General features: G+C 38.7%; 1 protein-coding gene across 1 annotated transcript in view; it reads left to right on the top strand.

Annotated features, from left to right (window-relative positions):
- Window positions 1-26,660, top strand: part of LOC126369543 (T-box transcription factor TBX20-like) — a 70,529-nt gene extending 43,869 nt beyond the window's left edge. The window contains exons 4-6 of the mRNA XM_050014033.1: window positions 1,954-2,227; window positions 16,983-17,218; window positions 24,349-26,660. Of these exons, the coding sequence (XP_049869990.1) occupies window positions 1,954-2,227; window positions 16,983-17,218; window positions 24,349-24,670 (832 nt within the window). The 3' untranslated portion in view covers window positions 24,671-26,660. The remainder of the gene's footprint in view (window positions 1-1,953; window positions 2,228-16,982; window positions 17,219-24,348) is intronic.
- The last annotated feature ends 219 nt before the right edge of the window (window positions 26,661-26,879 follow it).

Raw genomic sequence — 26,879 nt, forward strand, 5'->3', positions numbered from 1 at the left:
TTTCACGTAAGCTCTTATTGGTCTTCCCCTTCCTCTCTTTCCTTGTAGCTTTCCTTCTATGATGTTTTTTTTAATAAATTCGTCGTGTTTAATAGGTGTCCAATCATCTTGCCTCTTCTGTTCTCGATAATCCTCAATATATGCCTCTTCTCCCTTACTCTTACTAGCACTTCTTCATTAGTAACCCTTTCTGTCCAACTTATTCTTTCCATCCTCCTCCAACAGCAGATTTCAAAGGCTTCGAGTCTCTCTCTGTCTTTCTGTGTCAGTGTCCAAAATCAGTAGAGTATGAAGACCCCAAAACCATACACATATGTCATGAAGATATTTATGTTGTGGGATTGAAGTACGGTCGCGATCGATGGTTATCCATGATGGATGCGACTCATTACTGACGCGCTGTGGGTGGCGCGGTGAGCGGCGAAGTTGTCGTCGACTTGCGCGACAGCGATACTGTAACTACAACCCGCTTACAAAATGACTCCCGCTTAGGCGCTGTGCAAGCGGTGGACAAATAGAATGTACGAAAACTTACGCAGAGAAACGTCACCATGGACAGAGACGGTGAACTTGTACGCCGTGTGTCCAGCGCCTTATTGTACGCGACGATCCCGCGACCGATACGGAACCACAATTCAAAACACACCTTATTACGATTTATTTATAGCCAGTGCTTAGCTCGAGACCCTCCTTGCTCCATGCTTTATCGTCGCACCGTTCTGCCTTCGAGAATTTTATAGGTATCTTCTATTTATTATTATATTATCATACTTTTCTCATAGCACGGTTGACACCGCAGCCGTGTTTTATGGACGCTAATATTTCTTTCTTTCACTCCTGGATTTTATTGCGCGTTCTTATAAAATTCAATAATAAATCCCGTGAGTATCGTTATGTTCAGGCAGCATGTACCTAGTATAATGTATAAATAACCACCGTATAGTAAAATTTTATTGAAAGAACTGTGGCGTGATGAACATTGTCCGATCAAGTTAAGACGGTCGGACAAATTGTTGCTTGACGGTTATCTAATCTGACAGGCCTTAACTACTTGTTTAAGCTTCGAAATTATAAAAGTGCCGTTTAAACTTAAAAAAAAATATTATTATCAAAATTTGTGTATAAATGAGCAGCGGTGGCGAGATGTTATCGCGGCGCAGTCGGCAGGAAGCGCTTCGACCCATTTAGGGATGCATTAAAATCGAATACATCATATTTGTTTGATTTCCTAGTTCCACGTTTCACCCTGTAATTATACAAGGCACCGTCCGTGGCCGGATCTCTGGCAGTTTTTGTAAAGATGCATTAATCATCTTTTTTTATTGCGAGCATATGTGTTTTCGTCCCGTGAAACACTTTGGGTTCACCTCCGAGCTTTTTGTATTCTTAAATGTCTAATTTAGTTTCAGTGGTCCCTGTTACGTCATTAGCGCGATGACCGTTTTGTCAGTGGTCATAGAAAATTTATAGTTTACAGGTTACAGTTTGTGCTGTTATAATTTGACGCGATAAAACAAAGTATCCCACAAACGCTTATTTCTAGTTTTACGAGAAATATAATATAGTCGTAAAGATAAGAATAGCAGTTATCCTGTTTGCTAAATAAGTATCTCAAATTAAAATATAGTGAGTTTTGTATTGTATTCATATCAGGTACTTTTTGATATTTAATCTCTTAAAGTTGTATAATAATATTATGTGAATGTCGTACCTATGAGAAAGCTTAATACTGAATCCAAAAAGTACCTACCTATTTCAGAGCAGTAATTGCCAACACTAGCTAAGATAATTTAACGAACGAAGAATGGGGGTTCAGCCAGTCTGTTGATCATTAGCCTACATGTACCCATAGAGTTACCGTCTTTATAATAGATACTCTTTTTTATGTCTGACCCTAAATGCCAAAGAGTAGGTACAGCGCGTGGTAATTGTATGACTTTTGCATTGTTGTAGACGGATGTTCCCGACGGTGCGCGTGTCGTTCGCGGGGTGCCGCGCGGAGGCGCGCTACGCCGTGCTGCTGGACGTGGTGCCGGTGGACGGCAAGCGGTATCGGTACGCGTACCACCGCTCCTCGTGGCTCGTGGCGGGCAAGGCAGACCCGCCCGCGCCCGCGCGCCTCTACCCGCACCCCGACTCGCCCTTCTCCGGGGACCAGCTGCGCAAGCAGGTCGTCTCCTTCGAGAAGGTCAAGCTCACCAACAACGAAATGGACAAAAATGGACAGGTTAGTCGCTACTACTTTAAATACGTTACTCGAAGTCAAATCCCTATTGTTGGAAAATCCGGAATTTTTATGTTAATACTTTTGATGGAGACTAAACTGTCTTACCGAACGCTTCTCAGTTTCTGAGTATTCTGACAATAATGACCAGTTTGTTATAACAGCGGCAAATGCGTTTTACTTCTATTAAAGGTAATCGTCATGCAGTCCTGAAATTCCCTATCTACAAAACGTCCTTATTTGGCATTCCTTGCTATCGCTTAAAAGTGCATTTTGACAACGCTCGAGTCAACAAAAATCAGATATAATATGCAATATCTGGGGTTATTTTTTTTACAAATGCAATAATTTGCCTCACAATTTAGGTAACTAACCTAACCTACTCAAAAATATGTTGACTCTCAGACAATCCTCCATCTGTGACGGCAACAAGACGGCAATATGTCAAAATGTCTTTCAATATTCATGAATCACAAATACAAACAGCTGTCTAGAGAAATATGAAAATGATAAATGACATTATGGAATTTTAAATCGTTACCGGAACGAAATCATAATATTGTACTAGAATTCATGGATCGTGGCGTAGCCAGTGCTTATATTTATTAGAGAGTCTATGAAGATATCGCAACAATCAGGGCACTTAATATCTATGGCTACTAGAACAATTATTGGTCAGCAAAAATTTAGTATCGATCGCCATCGACTCGCAAAGAAGAAGAAGAAGAACGTAGTGAGTTATATTCTCTTTGATTTCTACCAGTTGGTAGAAACAGAGCATAATTTATACCTAAAACACATAATAACGGGTTCTTACCGCGTTTAAAATAGGGAGTCTCATATCCCTATTTTAAACGCGGTAAGGACGTTATTATGTGTTTTAATTATGATAATAACCGCGTAAACTTAAAACTGTATAATTCATACCTGTCAAGGACATCATACCTTAACCATCGATTTACCTATATGTAGCTAGAAAGGAACGGCCTATGTCACCATAATATAGGGAATAGGGACCTTTTCGCCTGTTGAACTTTCTAAGTTAAGAGAAACACGTTAGTTTAGAATGATCTAATATCATACCTATCTTAGTATAAGTCTATGAATAACGACGGGGACTAAGATTTATCTCGAAGAGAACGTCGATAGGTTACAAGTACGTGACAAGGTGATAAAGCGACGGGCCGCAGGATGAGCTATAAAGTGTTGAAGCAATGAAGATTTATAACCCAATATGACCAGTTTAGTCTTAACCTAAAACTAAAGGTCTGTCTATAAATAAGTGTTAACTTTAGGTACCTACAGTTTAGCCTTTGGTATCACTAAACATAACATACGCTCAACGACTATGACTAACTTGGATTAGTTGAATAAAAATAAGCAAATACCAGTTTAAACCTTTTTTTCATATATTTTACATCGAAACCCTTTTCGTGCTCGGTTTTCCCTCGCAAAGATTCAAACTATCTTATTATCAAATCATAAAATCATAAACAGCTTATATACGTCCCATTCTAGGCACAGGCCTCCCATCAACCGGAGGGGGTATGGAGCATACTCCACCACGCTGCTCCACTGAGGGTTGGTGGAGATGATTTTACGGCTAATAGCCGGGACCAACGGCTTAACGTGCCCTCCAAACACGGAATCATATCACTTTTTCAGACAATCAGATGATTCAAGCCTGAAAAGTCTTTACCTAACAAAGGATAGTCTCACAAAGTGATTTCGCCAATGTCCCTATCGGGAATCGAACCCAGACCTCCATCCAGATCGTGAGCCTAACTATCAAACCACTAGACCATGGAGGCTGTTTCAAAATTTTAATTTTAAACGATTCTACTTCATATATCCGTACATATTCTTTCAAAATAACATCCCTATTACGAACCCTAATTAATAAACAAAATCTCTATATCTTGGTCGAGCTGTAGGTAAAGCAGGTACAGATGATACGCCATAATAATACTGCACTGTAAGATATAAAGGAAGTTTAAAATATCCTATTATATCCTACTACGTATCGTTGTAATATATTAAACGGTAACTTTGTGCTTCAACGATTGCTGATTTAATATATCGTTATCAGTATGTCGACTGGATTGGACGTTCATACCAAACCGTTTCCCGTTCGTTACTTTCCACATGCAACTTTATTAATTATCCATCATCATTTAATTACACACTGGCCACTGTAATTTAATTCAAAGATGGTTGGAAAACGAATTTTATACACATTAATGTTTTAAGATAAAGTTAATGAAAACTGGAATGATGGAGTATTCTTTTAAGTTTACGCTCCCGTTATCTTTGAAATATGTTTCTTTTAATTATTTAGCTATGTTGATTTTAATGCTTCTGTGAGCTTGAGTCATATACCTAAGGCATGAAAGAAAAAATTGCATAATAAGCGTCTACGAGTGCCTCGGCGCTACATTTCACACTATGTCAATTATTATGACACGTTCTTCGGATGTCACGTCACGTGGCCGGTCGCTTCTTTATGTGTGGCAATTTATAGAATTACGGGTAAAATTGCCGGTGTCGACGACACCCCGGGCGTCGCGGGGAGCGTAATGAGCGAGTTGTTGGCAACAAATTAGTCGCACATGTCGCGTCGTGGCAGCCGGCACGGCACAGCTACTTACCTCCGCGCCGCAGGTGCCGCGGTGCAAATGTCAAACACACCAACCAAGTTCTCTAAACCCCACAACGCGAACAAAACATTCCACAACAAAGCTCTACATTAACAGGTCGATATTCTCCCAGGCAGCCAATTCAAAAGACCTGTTTGTTTAACTTCGGTGGAACGAAGTCGGGGTCTTGGTAAACTAGCCGATCTATTTGTTCATCGTTTAGTTCAGCAGCGCGACAGTTACGCTGCAGTAGATCGTATCGAATTTTTTCCTAAATTGATTTCGATTTATGAGTAAACACTTCAATAGATGTCTCATTAATGGTCGATGCATATGCATCGACCATACATATATATACATACATGTACATATATATGTACATGCTTTCTTAGAAATTAAGCGAAAATAGTTACTTCTATGCAGCTGAGTAATAATACTTAGCTTAAGTAATGATATACTGGCTGTTTATTTCGGATATGAATTTTATTTTTTCTATAATTAGGTAAATAGTGCGTGCAACAGAACGGAACGCGCGGGGCGGGGCGCTGTGATGGATGGACCTGACTCTGACGAAAAATAACACCTAATTGGCTTTCCCATAGCCAGTACCGATGGCTATCACGCTCCGTGCCGTGCTCCTAACAAACAGCTTATTAAAACTTACTTAATTAAATAGGTCAAAACCAAAAACCATTTCATTCCAAACGCAGGAAACATTGTAATATACTCCATATACGGTGTAATATATCTAATAATCTTCACTTGGTTCGCTTGAAAATGCTCAAAAGATGAAATAAATGTATATATAAAACCCCTAATTAACAATAAATTACTAAACACGAAAGCGGTGCGGGTCCGCCATTCGTTAATATTAGGACGTAACAATGTATCGGCCACGCAAGTCACGCGCGTCCCTCAACCTCCTACCTAATTGTAGAACAAAACCTCCATGAAACCGACGAATTAATCATCAACCCGCTACTTAGTATATTATTTGAATAATACTGAAATAACTGCAGCATTCACAAACCTTGTAATTTTTCTTAACTCTCCAAGCGGCGCGGTCCAAGTCCGGACAGGTGCTTTAAAACTGCTAGAAATAAAGATGTAAGTATGTGAATTTCAAACAGTTATGAGCAATAATCGGCTGGTTCATCATAGGTCATTAAACAGGCCTAGCAGCAGGTGCAAAAATATTCTATGAGTTAACGTAAACATAGAAAGAAACTTAGGTAGTTAATATTTTTCATCACACAACAGATTAACAGTAATGATATTTGATTGGATTTTGTTAGGTACATAAAAAGTCGATACAGGTAACTTCTCGTTTGAAGTCACTGAAGTGTTAACTAAAAGCTTTAACATTATTTCGTGTGTCGAAAAGGAGGTCAGTGAATTACAATTCATGAGAACGGTCGCACGAAAGCGTGTGGCGATGACGGGCCGCGATTGTGCCCGCGAGTGTTGAGCTATGTCCACCGGCGTCGCGTGCAACCCAAACGTCCAACCACGCTTTACGGGCCAAATCAAATAATTCCATACTACCTTTAATACTACTTAATAGAAAAAATCCAGCCATTACTACCTGTAACCATTTAATTAATGAAAATATGTAAATTCCCTCCAGAGTATTATGCCCCGCGCTAATGACGGACTCCGACCGTCCTCGCGATGATTTATGAACGGCTTTTTGACCGTTTACTGAAATAATGAGAATTGTTAAAACCGCATATGTAATAAAACGTAAGTTACAATTATAATTCTATTTTCAGAGTCTTGTCGGGAGTTGATAAATGACTGTGCATTCAGTTTAATAACGTGTGTAACCTCAAAGTTACTGTATTTAATGGGATAGTTTTTATGACGACAAGTCGTAAAGAGCGTTTTGACGAGAGGGTCGGTAATGTTGCGTCAGGTGTCGCTGGCCGACTGCTATCGCCCGACCAGCAGCGCACCATCACTTTGACGGTCACGTAAATAAACCATCTCTATAGAACGGTAACGAACGCGGTATGTACGAGCGAGCTCAGCGCGCGTCACAATACAGATGCATAAAACGGTAATGGCTCAGCCAACTTGGGCTGCAGCCAATGTTGAATCAAACGAGTTTCGCTATTTGCCGTTGGGCCATAAGCTATCTAGATAAGATACACGCACACATGCTAGAAGATTTCACTGCCGATCTATGGAGATGGTTTTCTTATGTTATTGTACTGTGAATATCAGTAGTGAGCGGACATCGCACACCGGGCAATGGTCGCACCGCCGCGGGGCCACACACGTCCTGTAATCACTGCCATTTATCCCATTTATTACACCGGGAATTATGTCGTTAGACGCGCTATCGCTGTATTTATTTTATGCAATGTCCGACTCAAGTAGGTCGGCAATTATAATGCACTTAAGATGTGTGCATAGCGGCGTTTATCTCGTTTACGATCCGCTTTTTCTCGTATCAAACGAGGTGATTATGCGTTACATGCATCGACAGCGGTTAGCGCAATATTTCACGTTTTAACTAGAGGCTTTAATGGCGATCATTAGCCAAAAAGCCGATGCCATTAACGAGGTTGTCGCAGCGCTTTACGAGCGCCCGATCGCCGCCGCCGCCGCCCTGCCCGCGCTCGTCGCGGCCGCGGGTCGTGCGTCGAACTCACATCCGCGAAATTCTTTCATTAATAATCCATACTTTATTTACGACTGTGTCCGACCACTCGTATGGACATACGCGCCAATAAAATTTAATAAAACGCTCACCACGCCGTCCAACTCGTCTTAATGAACAACGACAAGCATCAATTCTCAGCGATCATTTGCGTTTTTAATTACTGTTGATATTTTCACGTCGTTAACGTATTCGAAGATAAGGGTTTTTAAAAACAAACATGCTAGACAGGTGATTTTAGTGGGCAGTGAATATGAGTATGGTGTAATATAAATTAATAAGTTATTCGGCGTCGGGTGGACTCCTGCGGCGCGGGCAGCCGCGGGATACTTTACACCAGTTGCACTCTGCCACACGTTGCAGCCTTCCTAATACTCACCTCAGCTCAATCGACAAGCTTTCCAAGAAAAGTTTCCTTCAACACGACACGTTTTAATATCGACCATAAATCATACGACCTCACGGTTCCGATTCAGAAAACGTTATAAAACCATTCGTCAAAGTTATACTTTTACAAATTGACACAACATGGATCGAAATAATCGAACGTGTCACCGTATAATGTTTTGTTATTGTATAACGAGCGCTTATCGACGGTTCCATCTGACAAATCTATCTATCAGTAATAATATTCATCGTTGTTGAGGAAATAATCGACCTCAGCCCTCTCTCGACAAACATACCTGCAAGTAGGTACTTCTATTACTTATTCACGACGCCTAAACCGCTGCTAGTCGCATTGGCTGCAATAATTATGATACGTTCTTAATGCTTGCGCGGACGACGACTTGAGGCATAAAACGGAATATAGAATTACGTTTTTGTTGGAGGACGGACCACAATCCTCAAGCTCATTATTTGCTCCGACAATTATTACATTCAATGAAATACATACAACGGTGAAACTTTATTACCTTCAATTACGGCGGAGCGCGTATGGAGTTTCATTGTTTCTGCTCACATTAAATTAGTAATGAAGAAAAAACAGCCATCATGGCGGCTCGGTGTTAACTCAAATACGGTTAACGGCTGTTAATATACTTTGTGGCAATGTTAACAGAGAGTCTCATGAATTATTTTTATGTCATAATAAGGCCAATCGAAATAAAGAGGCGAGCGAGTGGGGAGCGGAAACGACGGGTGCGTCTGCTCCTCCACTGGTTTTATTACTTATAATTGATCGTTTACTGCGATCAAACCTTGTATGTGTACCGTATGATGCACTCGTTTGGTTGACTACAACAGGAAGTCTACAATTTGTTAGTCAACAACTTACTATACCTAGAACCAACAATCCTGTATTAGAAAATTATTTAGTTGAACCCTATAATCCTTTTTTGAAACCGCAAGCCAGTTGTAATTTTAGCGTCATACTGCGAAATACGTAACCTATAAACTTAAGATGTAACATGACGTAATGAAACGCAGCGCATCTTTGTGAATTACTTATTTAGCTTTTTAGATATTTATAGAAAGCCTATATTTAGAAGATATTCTCGGTTCGTCATAGTCATTATCCAAAGCTCGTTGTGCTCCGACATATGGTCGCTAATAACATAGCTTGTCATCGTAACGGAGTCGGGCTTACAATTTGCGACCATGTTTGTAAAGATCTTTCAGTTTATTGCACATATCTTCTCTAGAATCAGCCATTCAAGCGGAGGCTATTTGACAGCAATCGTTAAGCCGAGGCTTCGGGCGCCTTGACAACTGACAACTTTCAGTATAGATAAAAGTACTCTGTGCCGACAACTGAATCGGTCACTACCCCAATGAACTCTACCTCTACTTACATACATTCCTTCCAATAACTTGTTTGTGTGGTAAAGTCAATATAATCGAGGTCTTTGTCGATTCGGAAAACTTCCATTTATCATTATAACAACCAAAGCTCAAATGAAAAAGTAGTAAAATAATATCTACTTCCAATTATAAAATCATGATTAAAATAAGAATTAATTTTAATTACATTACTATTACGCATCGTGAGGAAACCCACATTCCCGAGAAATGCATTTTCGGAGTTATGTAACCTAACCTGTATTGGGCTGGTATTCCCTTCGCGGGTTGGAAGGTAAGTCAATAGCTTCTGTAAAAACCGACCTGTCAAATCTTCAGGTTAGGTTAGCGAACCCTGTGAAGAACGGGATAATGCTAGGGAGATGATGAGGACTATTACGCAGTTACTTGCAATAGCGTGAGTGAGTAGGTATTCAATATAAACAATTTGGCACGCTCGCGTTCTCTTCCTTGTTATGTTCCAGTGCGTAATAAAATAAATGCTTTTGAATTTGCATAACAACACTTTATGGAAACTCATTTAGATCTAATGAAGTGCGAATTTTATTTATTTTATTTATTTCTTAGGTTTGCCAACAGACAAAACACTAAACACGCTTCACATTTACTTATTTTGGATTTTGAAATATGTGCCATTGTTTTTAAGATATACTTAATAGGTACTAAAATAGCCGATATGTTTACGATCTGGCCTGTTGTTACTTCTATGTAAGGCATCACTAAATTCTAATCTTTATGAAGTAGTGAAAAACACAGATTTACATGCTGTTTGGAAACTAAGAGATGTGTAAATATAAAATTTGCAACTAAGTATACACTGTCTGGTTGTAAATAATTCAAGAAATATATATTATTTAAAGTAGACAGTTTAAATATTTGTCGGCGCGTACCTACTGGTAAAACTTGACACTTAATATTTATGTTACGTCTTGCATTTTTTGTTTAAAACTACACGACATGAAACAAATCATTCTTCAAGTCAAATCGATATAATTTAATATGATGCGAGTTAGTTCGATGAGTGATGGCATGCTAGTGGCTCAGCAAAGGTCCGGGCTGACGGCAGGTAGTTAGTTATTGTATGCAAATACATCTCGGCGCCACCGAAGACTTGGACTCGTTTAGCAGAGTTATGGTTCCCGCTCACGGGCCCGACGCACTGCCAGTGATAGCACATACCGTATTAATCAAACAGCATAATGACGACTTTAAGGAACTCAAAACCTCTTAGCAGAAGAGCAGCCACGCGGGGGGCTACCGCCGCGACATCACATTTCTCACTTCAATTTGTAGTCGTATTTGTTTTTCTCTTTCGATCGTCTCACTTCATTTCAATCGCGTCGTTTTTTTAGTAATCCTTTTCTCTTTTTTCATTCCGAGGTGACGTTTATCTCTGCTCCCCGGGTGACGGGGCCCTCTAGTTAAATGACGACTTACCAGTTTTACATTGGACTCCCGATGTCAGTCTCTTTATGAGCGAGTATTTTATTTGAAGGTATTTTACTGCCACCGATGTTATGATGAACGTTTACGTACGCCTAAGTTATTTTAATGTCCCACTTGAGTTTGTGAACTTGATACGCTAAGGCTAATAAAACATGGAAGGTATTAAATTTAAAGGTTACCTTAATGCACATATTTTTACTATAGCTGTTATGATTTATACATTTGTAGTATGAGATGACATATAAAACTTGATTGCTCCGTTGATTTATAATTAAAATGCTTGTTATAAAATCAGAATGTTTCTATCGTTCACAATTAAATTAAGATTTATTTTATTATTAATAAAATACCTACAGAACCACAAATTAAATTAAATCAAGTAATATTTATTTGTAATGGAGCAAACAGAACAATGGATGTCGACAGCTTTACAATTCTGCAAAATAAATACTTACAAACCAATTATCATTGCATGCAATCCGACTCGGAATAGAGTGGAAATGTATTCGTATTGGCAACCATTGCAGTTTGACTGATTGCTGTTGAAGTAAAAACTGAATCGTCATCAATCACCATTGAGCGGGTCAGCGGACTGTGACGTTACAAATCGAAGAGTAAGTATATTATACATCGTACACAAATATAGCCTTTTTTGTCCTCATCCGATTTGTAAACTTAAAATACCTGTCCGCTTAAAAACATCAACGCCAATTCATATTATGCTCACTACTTTTATTTTTACAAGTTTGTAACGAGAAAATATTAAAATACGTGTTATAAATTTTATTATGGAGATATCTACCCAAAAACGGTGTGCGAATAATATTAAAATTTGTGTATTTATGGACATAAGGTTGTGTATAAAAACGGATGGTTGTTGGGATAACTAATGTAAATGCAGAGAAATCCGCTACTTTAGAGGATCGTTTCTCATCGCTTACTGCCGCTGTTGACTTAACCTCAATGTCATTGGACAGACGTGCGCGGAACATTATACTTTTTAGTATATATTTTTTCTTTTCGTTGATAAAATCTTACTTAGCATAATTATGTCATTAAAAATGACCCTTTTTCGCAAATTCGCTAAAAGAATGTTTTTGTTTAAAATGAGCAATGAGTATAATTAAATCTACATTTTGTTTGCTAATTGAATCGCAATTTAATTCTATCTCATCATTTGTCAAGGTCTACCCACTGAAATTAATGTTTTACTCACTTATAAAAAACTTCATTATCATTTATTTTATTACTCTACTGTTTAAGATAGAATCACTCCATCTACTATAATAACCATGTTCTACCGTGGTATTAACAAAACCAATGTCAGATTTTGTAGATAAAATATAGGTGTAGTGAGTTGTAACTGCGACTGTACCGCCCACGCCCGATGGCTGTTCAATCTGTTGACATCTTATATTGAATGTGCACGCGCCGTTTGCATATATAAATTCATTATTTTTTACACACCTACAGAAGCCATTTGTCTCTTTATTTATAGCACCAATATTTGCTAATAATATAGAAATTAACATGCTATTCGACTCTAAATTATCATTCATGACTTGCAAATTAAAGATTTAATCAAAATCATTTCTACTGGTTTTCATCGTATAGATTTTTCTCAGGTCAGAATATTTTGGTGGTTCGGTGATTTATTGTGATTGGTTATCATATGTTATTACTTCAATCCTATTAATTATATTAACATACCTAATCTTACTTCTCGTATTCCGTTAATTCCATATCTCTACTTATGTAATAATTATATATTGATCGTTTACTGACTGCTCAGAATTGATGGATGATTCATGTACCATGATTCCGAGTTGATATCAAGTGGAATTTTGGTCTGAATTATCTCCCTCAGTATTCATTACGATGTCACTCTTACGATGTATAATAAACACTTAGTTGTAGTTACTGATCAACTTCTATAATACAATGACCCACGTTATCGTCATAATCAGCAACATTTATTAGTCTACTGTCTAATTGTACCACTGATGTTTCACAAAACAATTCAGGCAGCTCATCAAATCCTAAATCTAATAAGAATAAAGATATATTAATGCGTGAAATTAAATTTGTTATATTATGTAGAGTCGGTTCCTAGATTTTTTTTTAAATAAAGGCAAGTAAAGAAGCCCCTGTTTATAAGGACCTTTTTCAAACTACACCTGTGGGTACATAAGTAGTGTCAGTTTCAAAGGCTGCGCCTTTAGATAATGTCGTTACGTAGGCCCCGGTCAGCGCGGTGAGGTACAAATTGTTCAATTTGTCGCGCGGAGGCGAAAAGCCTCCGTAATCCCGAACCGGCTAATCGAAATATCGACGCAGCTTATTGACAAGTCCACTTCGATACTTTGAGCTCCCAATTTTCAGTGTAACCCTTCAACGATTTATTGGGATTTGAAATAAATGGACGGGCCGCGTTGACGGTTTGTAAATTTGTGTATTAGGTTATGTTAGGTTGTGGTGGTGATGGAATATATTATTATAGGATCTTTGTAAATCGTGTTTAGATTCAGTTGCCAGTATAATCAATGGTGTTGTGACATAATACTTATTTGAAACGTTTGTTTTTGGAATTAAAAAGATAGTAAACAATTTATATTTTGGATAGACAATGCACCTGTGCATACAATAAGGGACCAAACCAAAAAATATAGATGGTGTTATACAGATTAACGTGATACTTACCTATTTTCTCATTGCAGGTAGGTAACAACTGTTACTTGATATCTTGATCAAAATAATAATGGGTGTAATAACAAGAGTCATCATTTATATCAAAAAGCAAAGATAAAAGCTGCACATGTACCTATGTTATCCACGATTAGAAGGCGAAACGAAGGCAGCTCTGTACAGCTCTATCTATTTTTTTTTGGGGAACGTAGGTAACCTGGAAAGTCCCTCATTCCATTATTTTTTATACAACAAAATCACTCTTTGGTTTTCTACTAAACAACCTTATCAAAAGGCGTTTCAATTGAAGATACATAGTCTGATTCAACTCATTCCCACTCCTGAATTTAATTCTGATATTCATTTTTGCTTATCCATGGGGACATGTACCTCGTTCGAAGGCCCGCAGCCGAGTGCCCCCTCCGGCCGCCATGTTCCGCCCCACCCCGCGCCCTGCCCCTCCCACCGCCCCCCACCGCAATTACAACCAGTCTTGCACTCGCCGAGCCATACATTATCTTATACCGTTCATATTAAAGATTAATATTGCCCGGTGACCTAACTGAGGGGTTCGTAGTGGGTTGTCCCGCATCCCTTCAGAGCGACTGATGTCGTCGCCTACGTTGTACGTGATGCTATCACATGCTATTTAGATGGTTCCAATAATAAATGAACTTACATTTAAATATATACCCTCATACTTAATTTCTATATATCGATTCCAGTGAGGTAGTCAGAAATACATCCATCGCAAGATAAACTTGATTAATTAACCACGCTTTACCGGGCTGGACTTTATAGAGAAGTATGAGATTCCAATAGGATTAATGGTACAATAATTAACCTGTTATCTATAACTAAGTAAAAAAAATATACATAACTTTATGATAATGGTCCCAAAACGTTACCCTGAGGTATTAGGTACATATTTTTCGCGCTGTTATTGATAGTTTATTTTTTTCTTGATTTTGATTAGTATATTTTTATTTAACAAATAGGTAGGTACTTACATGAACTTAAATAATACAATCATCACTTAGGTAGTAAAATCTTTGGTCATTCAAATAAAACCATTTCATTTGCTTTGCAAAAATCTATTACCACAAAACTACCTAGGTTCCTACTTTGTACAAAATCTTTATAATTAATGTTTGAAATGTCGCAACTGATTACTATTGGGGCTCAATAACATGTTCTGTATCACTGTAGGTAGATATCTGGCAATTATCGTGGAAGATTGAAAACAAATCGGCGTGATTCGGGCGGGGGCGATAATTCATTAGGCAGGTGTGGAAATTAGAGGCACTGTAATGACACGGGCCACGCCTGCTAGCGCTCTCTAATTATCTATCCGACTATCCCACCGGCAGAGAGTGGTGCCTACTATTGCAATGTTGTCTAGCTGTAACGTGTACTTAACTAGATTTGTTAATAGGCAATTATTTGCGAATAGGCAATTAAGAGGGCTCTTATAAAAAAATACAAATTAGAGGAATGCACTATTTTGACGAAATAGGAAATAAAATAAGTATGTATGATACTAAAGTATGTTTTATGCGCAACGAGACCAATAATTAGGTAGGTAACTATTTGAAAGAAATATATGAATCTTTTATTAGATTAGCGAAATTAGAAAATAATAATAAAAAGACAAATAAGATAACAAAATTGTTAGGTGCAATACACTCATAATATTGTTGTATGAATGCGAAGAAGATTCATCACTGATTTAAGAGCTACGCTTTTGTTGGTGTAGCATTCTCCACGCTACTTTTTAGGGAAAAATAGGGCAGTGGTTTCCCTCTTGCCTTCCGCCCCGCAATACTCTGTCGCGAGTGGAATGGCGCCCAGAGTAGTCTATTTAAAGCCGTACTAGGACTCCTGCCCTCCGTCTCTTAATAGTACTGGCAGTTACTGCTGCCCTCTGTCGGGTTCTCGGTTATAGTCCCTGTGACTTGTTCCTTCCGTACTACATTGCCGTACCAATGGCCCCCATCTACGCCTCTGCAACCGTTGAGGTCTTCACCCGTATCCCCGACCAAGGGTTATACGTTATACCCCGTAGGTCTGGTCCCTATCCAAACTCAGCCACCATCTCATTTCGGCCTACTGAAGTAAGAGACACTCACCCCCGCGGCAAGGACGCCCCAGATAGGACATAATAGTGGAGAGCAGAGAAGAGAAATGAAACCAAAACCAAATACCTGAAGAGAAGAAGATGTCTACTTATCTATTTAGTGTTATATGAATTTCCACTTTATACTCGTGCATCATTGCATGCCCCCACCTTACACATCATCCATAATATGAACAAACAACATCAAACTCTGACAAAGAAAGAAACAAACAGTAAATGTTCCTATTTTAAATAAATAAAGTTAAATGATAAAAGGATAATCAAAAATGTTAATAAATAAGAACAGTTGTTTTCAATTCCCTAAAATAAAACGATTTCGTAAGTGTAAACTTGCTTAACGAAAATTATCTTTAGCAACAAAATGATGCAGCACTTCTACCACCACCATTAGCACGGTTTCCTAATACAAAGTAAGTAGGCAGTCAAAATAATTAATTTACAGACGTTAATTATCTCGTCAGGGCACAAAGTCATAAGCAATTTGGCCGGGCCGGCTTATCAGCTCGTCACATCACTGACGCCCTCCAATTAATTATCTACGATGTTACTTGATGAGAAATCACCGACACTATTATTATGGGAGATAACAGTAATGAAACAAGAGAAGCACATTATGGCTTGCTTTTGTTTTAGAAGGAGACTTTTATGAGTAAGAATGTTCCTAGTGAATTTTTAGTATTGTGTGAATGTTCAATGTTGGAAAAGTTGTGGTCTTCAAGCATAGAACTTAAAATAAAATGACGAACATGAAAAGTGCATTTAAAAATTTCGTAAACCTTAAAAATTCTGGTTAAACTTAAACGTACTTAATAAGTAAAATGGAGCTGAGAATTGAGTCAAACCTGATTTACCGTTAGCTCTACTTTTACGAAACAACGTTCACAGATTTCGAAAAATAAACTTAATTGATAAAGTATCCTAGAATCGATTGATATTAGGCTGTCATAATTTGCATAATGGTTCCGTGATCTCGTGGGGCTATTACTACTAATTCTATATTTCTAACACCTGACGTTTCCATTCGATAAACATGTTTTTTGGGTAATTATGATGCATAGGTTAAAACGTGACTCGATATTCTTTTTATTTTTAGCAATATACCCAATAAGTTTTCTGTGCTTTGATTACATAGATCAAAACACATAAATAAACTTATAGCAAACAATTTACAGCAGACCTTAACTCTTGTTTGATGCTGTTTAATTGATATTTGTGTTTTTTTTTTATATTTAACATTATTAATCGTCTTATTCTAGCCGCTACAAAGACCACTGGTATGGCTTTCTCCATAAGAAAATATACTCTTTCATAAAAGGTCTATCAAAACTCCTGCTGGACTTGATAAAGACAGAGAAGATTTTCTAACATTGCAATTTCCTTTATCCCCAGATTGTGCTGAATTCAATGCACCGGTATCAGCCGCGCATTCACCTGGTGAAGGTCCGCGAGGGCGCAGGTCCTATCACGGACCTCTCCCGCGAGCAACACCGCACCTTCGTCTTCCCAGAGACAGTGTTCACGGCCGTCACCGCCTACCAGAACCAGCTTATCACCAAACTCAAGATCGACTCTAACCCCTTCGCCAAAGGCTTCAGGGACTCATCGAGACTCACCGATTTTGATAGGTGAGTTTTTTGTTTCGTAAAGGTTTCTTACAAGGCCAAAACCGTTTTTAGATTGAATTCACCATTTGTATGAGTTTCAAACACCTTTGTTATATTATGTTTTCAATTACTCTGTTTTCTTAATGGTAACTTGCTAACATGCTAAGTAATCACTTCACACTATTATACGTTCGATTACAAACCTCGAGTGTTCAAGCGCAATTTAAATCAATTTTATCGCTTTAATTATTAAAATTTTATTAGGCATATTCAATAACTTTGCTTTAATAGTCGAAGGCTGTTCATATAAAGTAGCCACAGTGTCATTGGAAGGGTACGTGGCATTACTTGAGGCAACCACGTGGTTCTTGCAGCGTTAAAGCGGTCAAAAATCGGCGGTGCGCGGCGCTCGAGGCGAATTTGATAAATTGGCAGGTTATTAGCAACAGTTGAAAGGCATTAGGGCGGCCGCCCTGCAATTTGCGGTGCGAGCGGCTCCGACATGAATAAAAGATTAAAAACGCGCCTCCTCGCCTGATTGCGACCGATACGTGGCTCAATGCTGATCGCAACGCCGATTTAGGGATGCCCGCTGTTGTTATCCGCCCTATCTGCTTAATCGACCCGCAAAAAATGAGATTATAGGTGTAAAATATTCAAGCCCGCAAGATATAAATTGATTTACTAAACTGTTCGATCCCGGACGACCTGCAGACTTAACGATTTTTGGAGGTTTATGTTTTTTTTCTCGATACTCTATCAATGCTTAAAAAAAATTGATAAGTCTTTACATCGAAGTTAAAGGTTATAGCATTTTATGACGTTAAATATTATAACATTCTAAGATATCGTCTATATTGTAATGATGCTGTTAATTGCTAATTGAATGTAAATAATAATCAATTGCAACAGTCTTCGTTTAAATTTAACGACTCTAAGTAATATACTCAAGATCCTCTACATTATCTATATAAACAACTTATAAATTGATATTTCTTAGTCTCTGGGCGAGGCGTTATAACTAATATTATAGGGAATGTTAGTATATACTTATACCTAATCACTTACCATTTAAGATTACTTGATTGCTATGCATGGGAAGTAAAACAATATAGTAAATGCGTTTACTAACATGACGTGAATATGAATTTATACTTGTTTATAATGTTCAGTTCCAATAAAAAAAATATGTTAAGGAACACGACGAACAAAGTTCTTAAAACTCAACCATCCGTTCACTACGATTTTGTACTTCATAAACTAACGTGTGTGGAGAGCATGAACCGCTAAATTACGATAGCGTTCATGTCCAATATCCCGCTACACGACGAGTAGCTGTTCCACACCAGCCGTGTTACAATAACGCAGTCGAACGTGATATTCGTGGGAACACACTGTCTATTGTTGGCAAACTCAAGTGCAAAACGAAACCTTAGCCTACGGTATGGTAATTCCAAGAAAGCTAAATCTGAACCGACACATACACCATTCATTTCACCAGTCAGTCAACTTACAAGTATTTTAAATTGATCTTTCGCAAAATTCCGTTTTCCACTCATTAAGTCGAAGGTGTTCGAAAGATTGAAGTGTGCGAGGCGAGAATTTGCCGGCAGGCAGGCTGAACGGGCGCGGGCGTTCCCATGAGCGCCGCTACTCTCGGCTCTCGATAGCTGCGAGGTTCATCTGTGGGGTTTGCGCGAGGAGGGAACGCGTGAGGTGGCGTGTGTAGTACGTCGAGTCGGCACGTTCGAGGACGCGTGGTTGGGGGCGCGGCGGCGTGTGGAAACAGCTCACGTCAACAGCGCCGGAGCCGGCGGCGGCGGCGAGCCGCGTAATCACAGGGCTCGCTCCTCATTATGCCCTAAACGACAAATTAAAGCGCATTTCTATTATCTGCCCATCGGTGTGATGCACATTCGGCCGGACCGGTTCCCCGGAGGCGAGATGTGGACCGCCGTTTTCTCGCTCAGGTGTTTATCCATGTTTTACCTTTTGAAGCAACCTGTCGAAGAATTATGCAAAAAACAGTCATTCATGTTTTAAAATTTGTTGAGAGCCGTGTAGCTAATAATGCAACCGATGGTTTTGTAAAAAAGAAAAATTAATGTTTTCATCGAGTTGAATACTCTAGAATACTAAGTTTGATTAGTTTGAGTAGTAGTTTTAACTAATTTTATCTTCCCCCTGCTTTCTTGATAGGTACTTCCTTGTAATATCGCAATGGCATAAATTTGCAGAATCATGATGGCTGTTAATAATATAATCTGTGCCGTCGTAAGTGCGCGGCTTCCGATTTGGTCTAACACTAATTGACGGAGCAGAGCGTGATGATAGCCTGCGAGATTGACGGCTAATACGAGATGTTATCGACGCAATTACTTGGCTTCCAGCATCCGTGAGACAAGGCTTTGTAGCTTTAGGTACCTAATGAGAGCTTTATGGAGATTTGATAAACTACTTTTGAGGAAGTAATTACATAGGTGCATAAACGGATGCCCAATGTGGACAAAGCAGACAACTGTTAACGACGCACCAACATTCTTATATGAGTTGTACTTAGTATGTTTTTAGTTTTACTTTTTAGATTTTTTGTACAATCTCCTTAAATTATAAGAATTCATACAATACAATACAATACAAAAACTCTTTATTGCACTTGAATCACATTATAATTCATTTGTTTTATTCTTCGGTACGTCTGTCATGATAGTCATTTGTCATTTTTTCTTGTCCAATTTTTACCGAAAATCGAACGTGGTTTTGTATTTCTTAATTATTATTTTCGATATAACTTCTATTTTTCTTAATAAATTTCTAGGTAGGTATAGTAAGTGTTGCGCATAACTATGCGCAACTATGAATTAACTAATTCATTATCTCTATTCCTTCGACCAGTTAAGTAGGTAAGTACAACAACTTTCACGTATGATACAAATTCCTAAGATGAACAATGATAAACCGAAGCAACTATCGAGGAACTTCAAATTGGTGTAGGTAAGAATTGTGGGCTCTATTTGTCTTGTTGACATTGAAAAAGTACTACTTTCAAGTAGCAATCTGACTTCTTACATTTTATTTGGTATTATATGATACCTACGTAATGTTTGTGAATACTGACTCTATATCGATCGCCATCGACTCGCAAAGAAGAAGACTGACTCTAAAGTTTACAAATTTATAATCTGTAGAAAGTTGTAGACACATTTTTTATACCGACTTGATATTGTTTTACTTTAGTGACTGCGCTACTACATAACAGTAAAAAAACTGTTAATCCACCAATTTCAGCTTCAATTTCACAAGTCCCAAGGTAGTTATTATAACATCTGCGGCTCCTTTTTGCCGTTTTCATCTTGTCACGATCTCGGCTCTCACACGTAATGGAATGAAAGGCCGAATAATTAGAGGCTTGGTATCTCGCGTCAGTTTGATCGCTGTCAGTCAGCTCACAGCTACTGTACGTTCAATTCGATCAACCATTTCACTGCGCATACGCACCCGATAATATCAGGACGCGAGTCGCCGCTCCGCCGTCTGTCACTCGGACTAAAAGCCCACTCGAGTACTTCCGCGGCCGGCCATTGTTTGCCGTAACTTATCAGCCCAACTTTCTATCGCGATTGCCGAATTCACACCGTCATAAATATAAACGTTTCAAACGAGTGCCTAACGGCGTTCAGCCTTAATGACTTCCTTCGCTGACGTCCGAAATCGTCAGACAATAAGTGTGATGAATTGCCATTGTGTGAGACTCGGGTGTTATTTGGCCGAGCCGGGTTTTCATCCATTAATTAATAAGATACGCCCCTCGCTCAATCAGGGCCGATATTTAGCCGGCGAGTTATATTTATGCTCGGACGCACCTCTTGGTTAATTGTATGCGATTCACTTACAGACTAGAAACATCTTAACGACAAGTGCGTGCTGCCCGCAGGCGGCAATGCGTGCTCTATAGTTATCACTTTGATTTCAGTTTTACATTGGTAGGTATTTAATTGTTCTATAGAACCTACCTACCTACTAGTAAGAAGAAATAAAACTTTTCATGAGAATAAATTTTGCGGCTCCTAAAGTTATTTTGGTTGCTTGGAAGAATTTACAAGATTGAACGATTTATTGGATTGATAGTGTTGTAAGTTAAAGCAGTCTCGATAGAGAAAGCAAGTAGGGGAGAGCGGGGCTGAAAGTGCCGATTTTGACAAATCCTTTTAAGATTCGGATAAAACAAGTACTATGTCTGAAAGTAGTGGTTCATCCTAAGCCAAATTTAATCTATTTTACGAATTTAACTTCAGATTTCGCACATTTTTAATAGTTTTTATGAAAATGCGATTTTTTTATACAGAGGCGGCAAGGCACTACCAACCCCAATCTGGGGCAAGTTGTGCCGTAGCTGAGGTCGGTTGTGCCGTTGATAATTCTGGGAGTTTGAAAATTAATTAGGAAATTAAAACACATCAGTTTTATAATAATATATTTATTCGTTATATTTTTTAATATAAATCAACAGTTTTTAAAGTTTAATTGTATATACTAAGTATTATAATAAAAAAAGCACAAGGAACCTTCTTATGTAATTATTCAAACATAAAAACGTATTTTTAATCAATAGTTTGTACTTATTTTTATGCAAATGAGATCAATTATTAAAAATATCAGTCTATCAGGACTAGTAAACTACCTGCTATAAACAGTAAAGATTTCTCTTTTATTACTTGGTTAGGGGTTGGTTGTGCCGCGGCACAAGCAGCCCCACATGAACGGCACATTTTACCCCGTTTATGATAGTGTGATATTTTGTCTCACATATAAAAATCACTGTACACAAAGCATTAAAATTACACTGCATTACAAACTAGGATAAATAACAAACATTTTACAAAAACTCACATATTAAAAGCACGAAAAATGCTAGCTTGAGACCAAAAAGTATTGAAACGAAAATATTTACTTACGTGGCGCTGGAGGACCCTCACATGCAGTTCGACTTGGTCCGCGACGCTGACGCAACTAAAATGGCAGCCGCGTGTGCGCGACTGTTAGGCCTTACGCGACACAATACGATCGTATATCTATCTCTTTCTGTTTTTGAGATATTCGCGTCGGCACAATTTACCCCCGGCACTTTCAGCCCCGCTCTCCCCTAAGCGTTATGACTAATTCAAATATACCACTAATAGAAACCAACCACCAGAAATTGCATGTAACAATGTAATGTAAAAGAAAGTAAATGCAATTAAAAAAGCTTTTAATTACGCTTTATGGTAGTAGAGCGGGTATTAATGTGGTGCTTAAATTATTGTTATCATATTTTTACGATTACGTGCACTAAAGCGAATTATCATGACAAAAGGAAATTATATTTCACTTTTTATCTGATAGATGCATTATGCATTCGCGCACGTATCGATAAGCGTTCTGCAGTGAGATATCGATAAGTGATGTGGCGGCCCTAGCGGCGCGCTCTGAGAACCGAGCCGCCCTGTAATTTGCCGGCGGACTGTTGGCTATTACAGCTGATACCGAGATCATAATAAATACGCCATTAACGCCCCTACAGCACCCGAAACGACATAACCACCAAACACAACAGCCTCCGCTCCACGTACGAATACCTCCGCCACTTACGACCTTTCGCGTCCCTACAACAGACGTGTAAATTTAAAAACATTACTGTCGTGGAATGTGTTAGTTAAAAATTTACTACTTGATTTGATTAGTTGTTGCCATGCAATGTATTCCCAACCAATTCGACGGCGGCGTGTTGTGAGAAGATAAATAATGATAGCCCACAATCTAACACCTCTCCGTGGGTACGGGTGGCCCCGAAAGCGGCAAGTCGAGTAGAAACGTATAATCTAGGCGTAATTGTCGCATTGCAAAAGTTGTAATTTTGTAATCGCCTAAAGAAATGTCGCATGTCGAAAGTATAAAATTACTGGACTCAATTCTGGGGCACGTGAGATAATGACATGGTTAAAATAGTAATAGCGAGGTCCACTGTTATTAGTTTTTATACAGATTAGGGTGCCAAGTAAAAAGTGTATATTGCGTGTATAGCGTGTGTGGGCACTACCTGTTTTAATTCCCGGGACCGCTGATCGCGCCGGCGCCCGCGGCCGCCTCGCCGGTGATAGATTAAATTCGACACGGGTTCTCGTGATGTCATGCCAATTTTGAGTTTCACCTCGAGCTCGCCGTGTCGTCACGCTCATTTACCGCTCTCAGGCTATCGCTCGTACCTTAGGACGCATCGCCATTATTAATAACACCTCGCCAGATCTCCCTCTCTCGTGGCACGATAAAGTTTGATTCGCTCGTCAGAATCGGGAAGAAATTACGGACTCGTTCGATTTCTATTGAGCAGGCGTGAATGATGCATTATTGCACGCTTGTAGTGCGTCGATAGTTTCGAAGAGAGGCGAAAATAGCAAGTTAGCGGGAAGCATGCTCGGTGGCGGTCGCGACAACCTCCGGGAACCGATAAAGGGCATCGCGTACCGCGGCAATAAAGGGCGAGACGGCCTGCGCGCCTCGTTAACTGCCGGCGCGAGCGCAGCGCGCAGCTTCGACGAAACAATTATCGACATTACACTGAGATTCCGTCACCACATGATATCACACCATAATTTAGAATATTACGATCTTGTTAGATTGCCTCGAAACAATGTTGCGTCCATATGAAAAGTGGCCGGTTGACGGGCATACATAAAACGAGATGATATCACGTTCTCAGTGTTTGTGAATTTTACGAGATAGCGTCTAGCGCGATGAATATTAAATATTTTATGAGATTCGCCAACAGCACGTGGCCCGCCAGTGGCTGGCGTTCCGCGAACAACTTTATAGACTATGGACCGCTGAAAACCAACGAACAGGCGAGCTCGACAAATGCCCACGTTCGCGGAATCTGACGCCCGCAGACTGCACTAGTTTACCAAAATAGGACTTATCGCTATCTTGAAAAGTTGTTACTGTTCTTTAGAACGGACTGTTTTCCTAGAAATGTATTTTCTCACCAAGGAAGTATGTCGGTCGCTCTAAGTAAACATTGCCGTCTTTGTGCTGATCTGTCATAAGATGTGTTCCTTAAAACTTTGAACATACGTTTTGAAGCTTGGACTCATGAAAGTTGTTTGCGTGTTCCACAGAGATCCGATGGAGCTGATGTTGATGGAGCAGCAGCTGCTGCGGTCTCCGCTGCGGCTGTACGCGGGCGGCGCGGGGGGCGCGGCGGAGGAGGAGGCGGAAAAGCGCGCGGCGTGGGCGCGCACCCCGCCGGCGCTGCAGCTGTTGGCGCTGGGCGGCCGTGCGTGGCCCGCTGCCTGGCCGCAGCCGCTGGCGCTGCCGCCGGACCTCTGGCTGCAGAAGCCCCCCGCGCCACTCCGCTACTGCCCATACCCGCCGCCGGCTCACCCCTCCGCCGCCCCCTCGCGACCAGATCACTCGCCCTCGCCTCGACATCCCCAGTGAACGTTCCTCGACGCCTAAATTAAGAAAACAGTGCTGTGAAGACTCAACGATTTCGCCGACTTCGAGCGCATCACTCAGTGAGGCGTTCGTAAAAATGTGTTCCATGTACCAAACTGTTATTTTGTCAAAGGTGAAATCAAACTTGTGACTGTGACACTTAGCCGAAGTGAGTTTTAAAATAGTACCTTTCTAATGTAGTTAATAGCTAAAGAAGTTATCGATAGTGTTACTGCATATAAAGTAAAATATAATTCCAAGGTTCCTACCCGAAATAATAAGTCGTATTGTAGCTTGAATTTTATTAATATTAACAATAGTTACCTGCACTTTCATTTCATTTTTATACGTACCTATCTAACAAATTGCAGGGAAAGGGAAGAGAAACTGTTCGAAAATTTAAAATTTGTTATTAACCAAAGAGTTAAGTATCTATTGTTTAAAATTTTCCTATATAAAATCATTTGCTACACAAACGCCACCAATAGTGATGCAAAAGTTTCTTAATTGTTTATACAAAGTGAGAGCTCATTTGTGAATGTTTGTAGAACCAAAGGTTGAGTGCACTGCAACATTATTATGTTGCATAATATTCGACATGTGTGAAGCGCCCTTTACTTGATAAGTACTTAATACAAGTATTAATGTTGGTACAATCAAGTAAGGGATGCTTTACACACTATCGGTCGTTAAATATATGTAACCGCATATGATTTGGACTGCCTACATGAACAAGTACGTATTGAGTTAAATACAAAGCTAGATTGTGATAGTGGTGTATCGAATTTCCTTGGTCAAAGTGTGAAGCATTCTTTAATATTTTCGTAAAGCTATATACTCAAACAGACAAACCGAGGAATTGGTTTTGTGGGGCTTTTATTGTATCTACGAATTTTGTTTATGAAAAATAAATATTTACTTACTGCAAACTCGAAGTAACATTCCAGAGCATCCTCTTTAGTTCACGTTATTAAAATCGTATTCAATAAGAATTGCGGTCTTCATCAATAGGTACCTAATGCATTCCTCATCTCATACTTAAGTTATGTATGGAGTTTGTAAAAAAAAATATTAATTCCTATAAATTCCAAATAAGTGATAAAATATAACTTACATGTAAGTATGTATTTGTGTGTATAATATTTTAAATTATAAGCCTATTTATATTCCGTTAAAATAAGTTGTATTGTAATGAATTGTATGTATTGTATAGTGGTTGATTAAATTATTTTTGTAGGGTAAGCACTGTATATAGAGGGTCACTTAGATGTCTGTATCTATAAGGGTTTTGAAAAGTATTGTCCTAGTTAAATAACTTATGTCGCGTTGCTGCTCTGGTTCCGAAATAATAAATGCCACGCGATCTGTTATGGACTTAGTTATATTTAAAGTGAAGGTACATTACTGTTCGAATAATAATTATAACTAATAACGCTTTATTACCGTGTAAAATTACATAGCCGGTATTATGCTATCTACAAAAATTATTCTTGTGAGACAAAATTTCTCATTCATCTTACAGATGACTAAATTCACTCATCACCTTGCATTGAATTAAAATATTATATTATTGATATTTTGAATAAATAACTATTTATTTCTGTACTAGTAATTGTAATAATAAAATAAGTAAAAAATAATATTTTTGAAATAAAAAATACATTGATAATACTTTTCGATTTTATTGAACAGTAAACTCAGTTGAAATATTTTTAGTAGATAGCTAAATTAAAATAGAAATTGGTAAACATTGCAATTTTTTAATTCCCTATGTCTGTAACTAAGAGTATGATTGCTTACCTTTAAAATATATTATATTTTTCACTTAAAATCACTAAAATGATTTTTATTTTAAGGAATGCTTTATAATTATGTTTATTAATTCTAAATGTGACTTGTTTTTGTTTAAAAATGAAAACACGTGAGCAGCACGCGCTTGTAGAGACACATATCAGGGCTCAGCCCTTGTGTTAATAAACTGAAACCAATCCAATTGTTGTTTCATTTCCTTATTTGAAAATAGTTCTGGTTCATAAGTCAGAGCAACGTGGTGGAGTATGTCCCTTACACAATTGATTAAGGGAAGGCCTGCCCTTATTAGTGAAACATGGTTAGAGAAATATACCGTTTAATGTCATCATCCCCTTAGCAGTATTCCGTTTTGACAGGGTCCGCTTAACTAACCTGAAGATTTGACAGATTCAGTTTTTTA

Source organism: Pectinophora gossypiella, chromosome 1 (assembly GCF_024362695.1).
Source record: "Pectinophora gossypiella chromosome 1, ilPecGoss1.1, whole genome shotgun sequence".
Taxonomy (NCBI): Eukaryota; Metazoa; Arthropoda; class Insecta; order Lepidoptera; family Gelechiidae; genus Pectinophora; species Pectinophora gossypiella.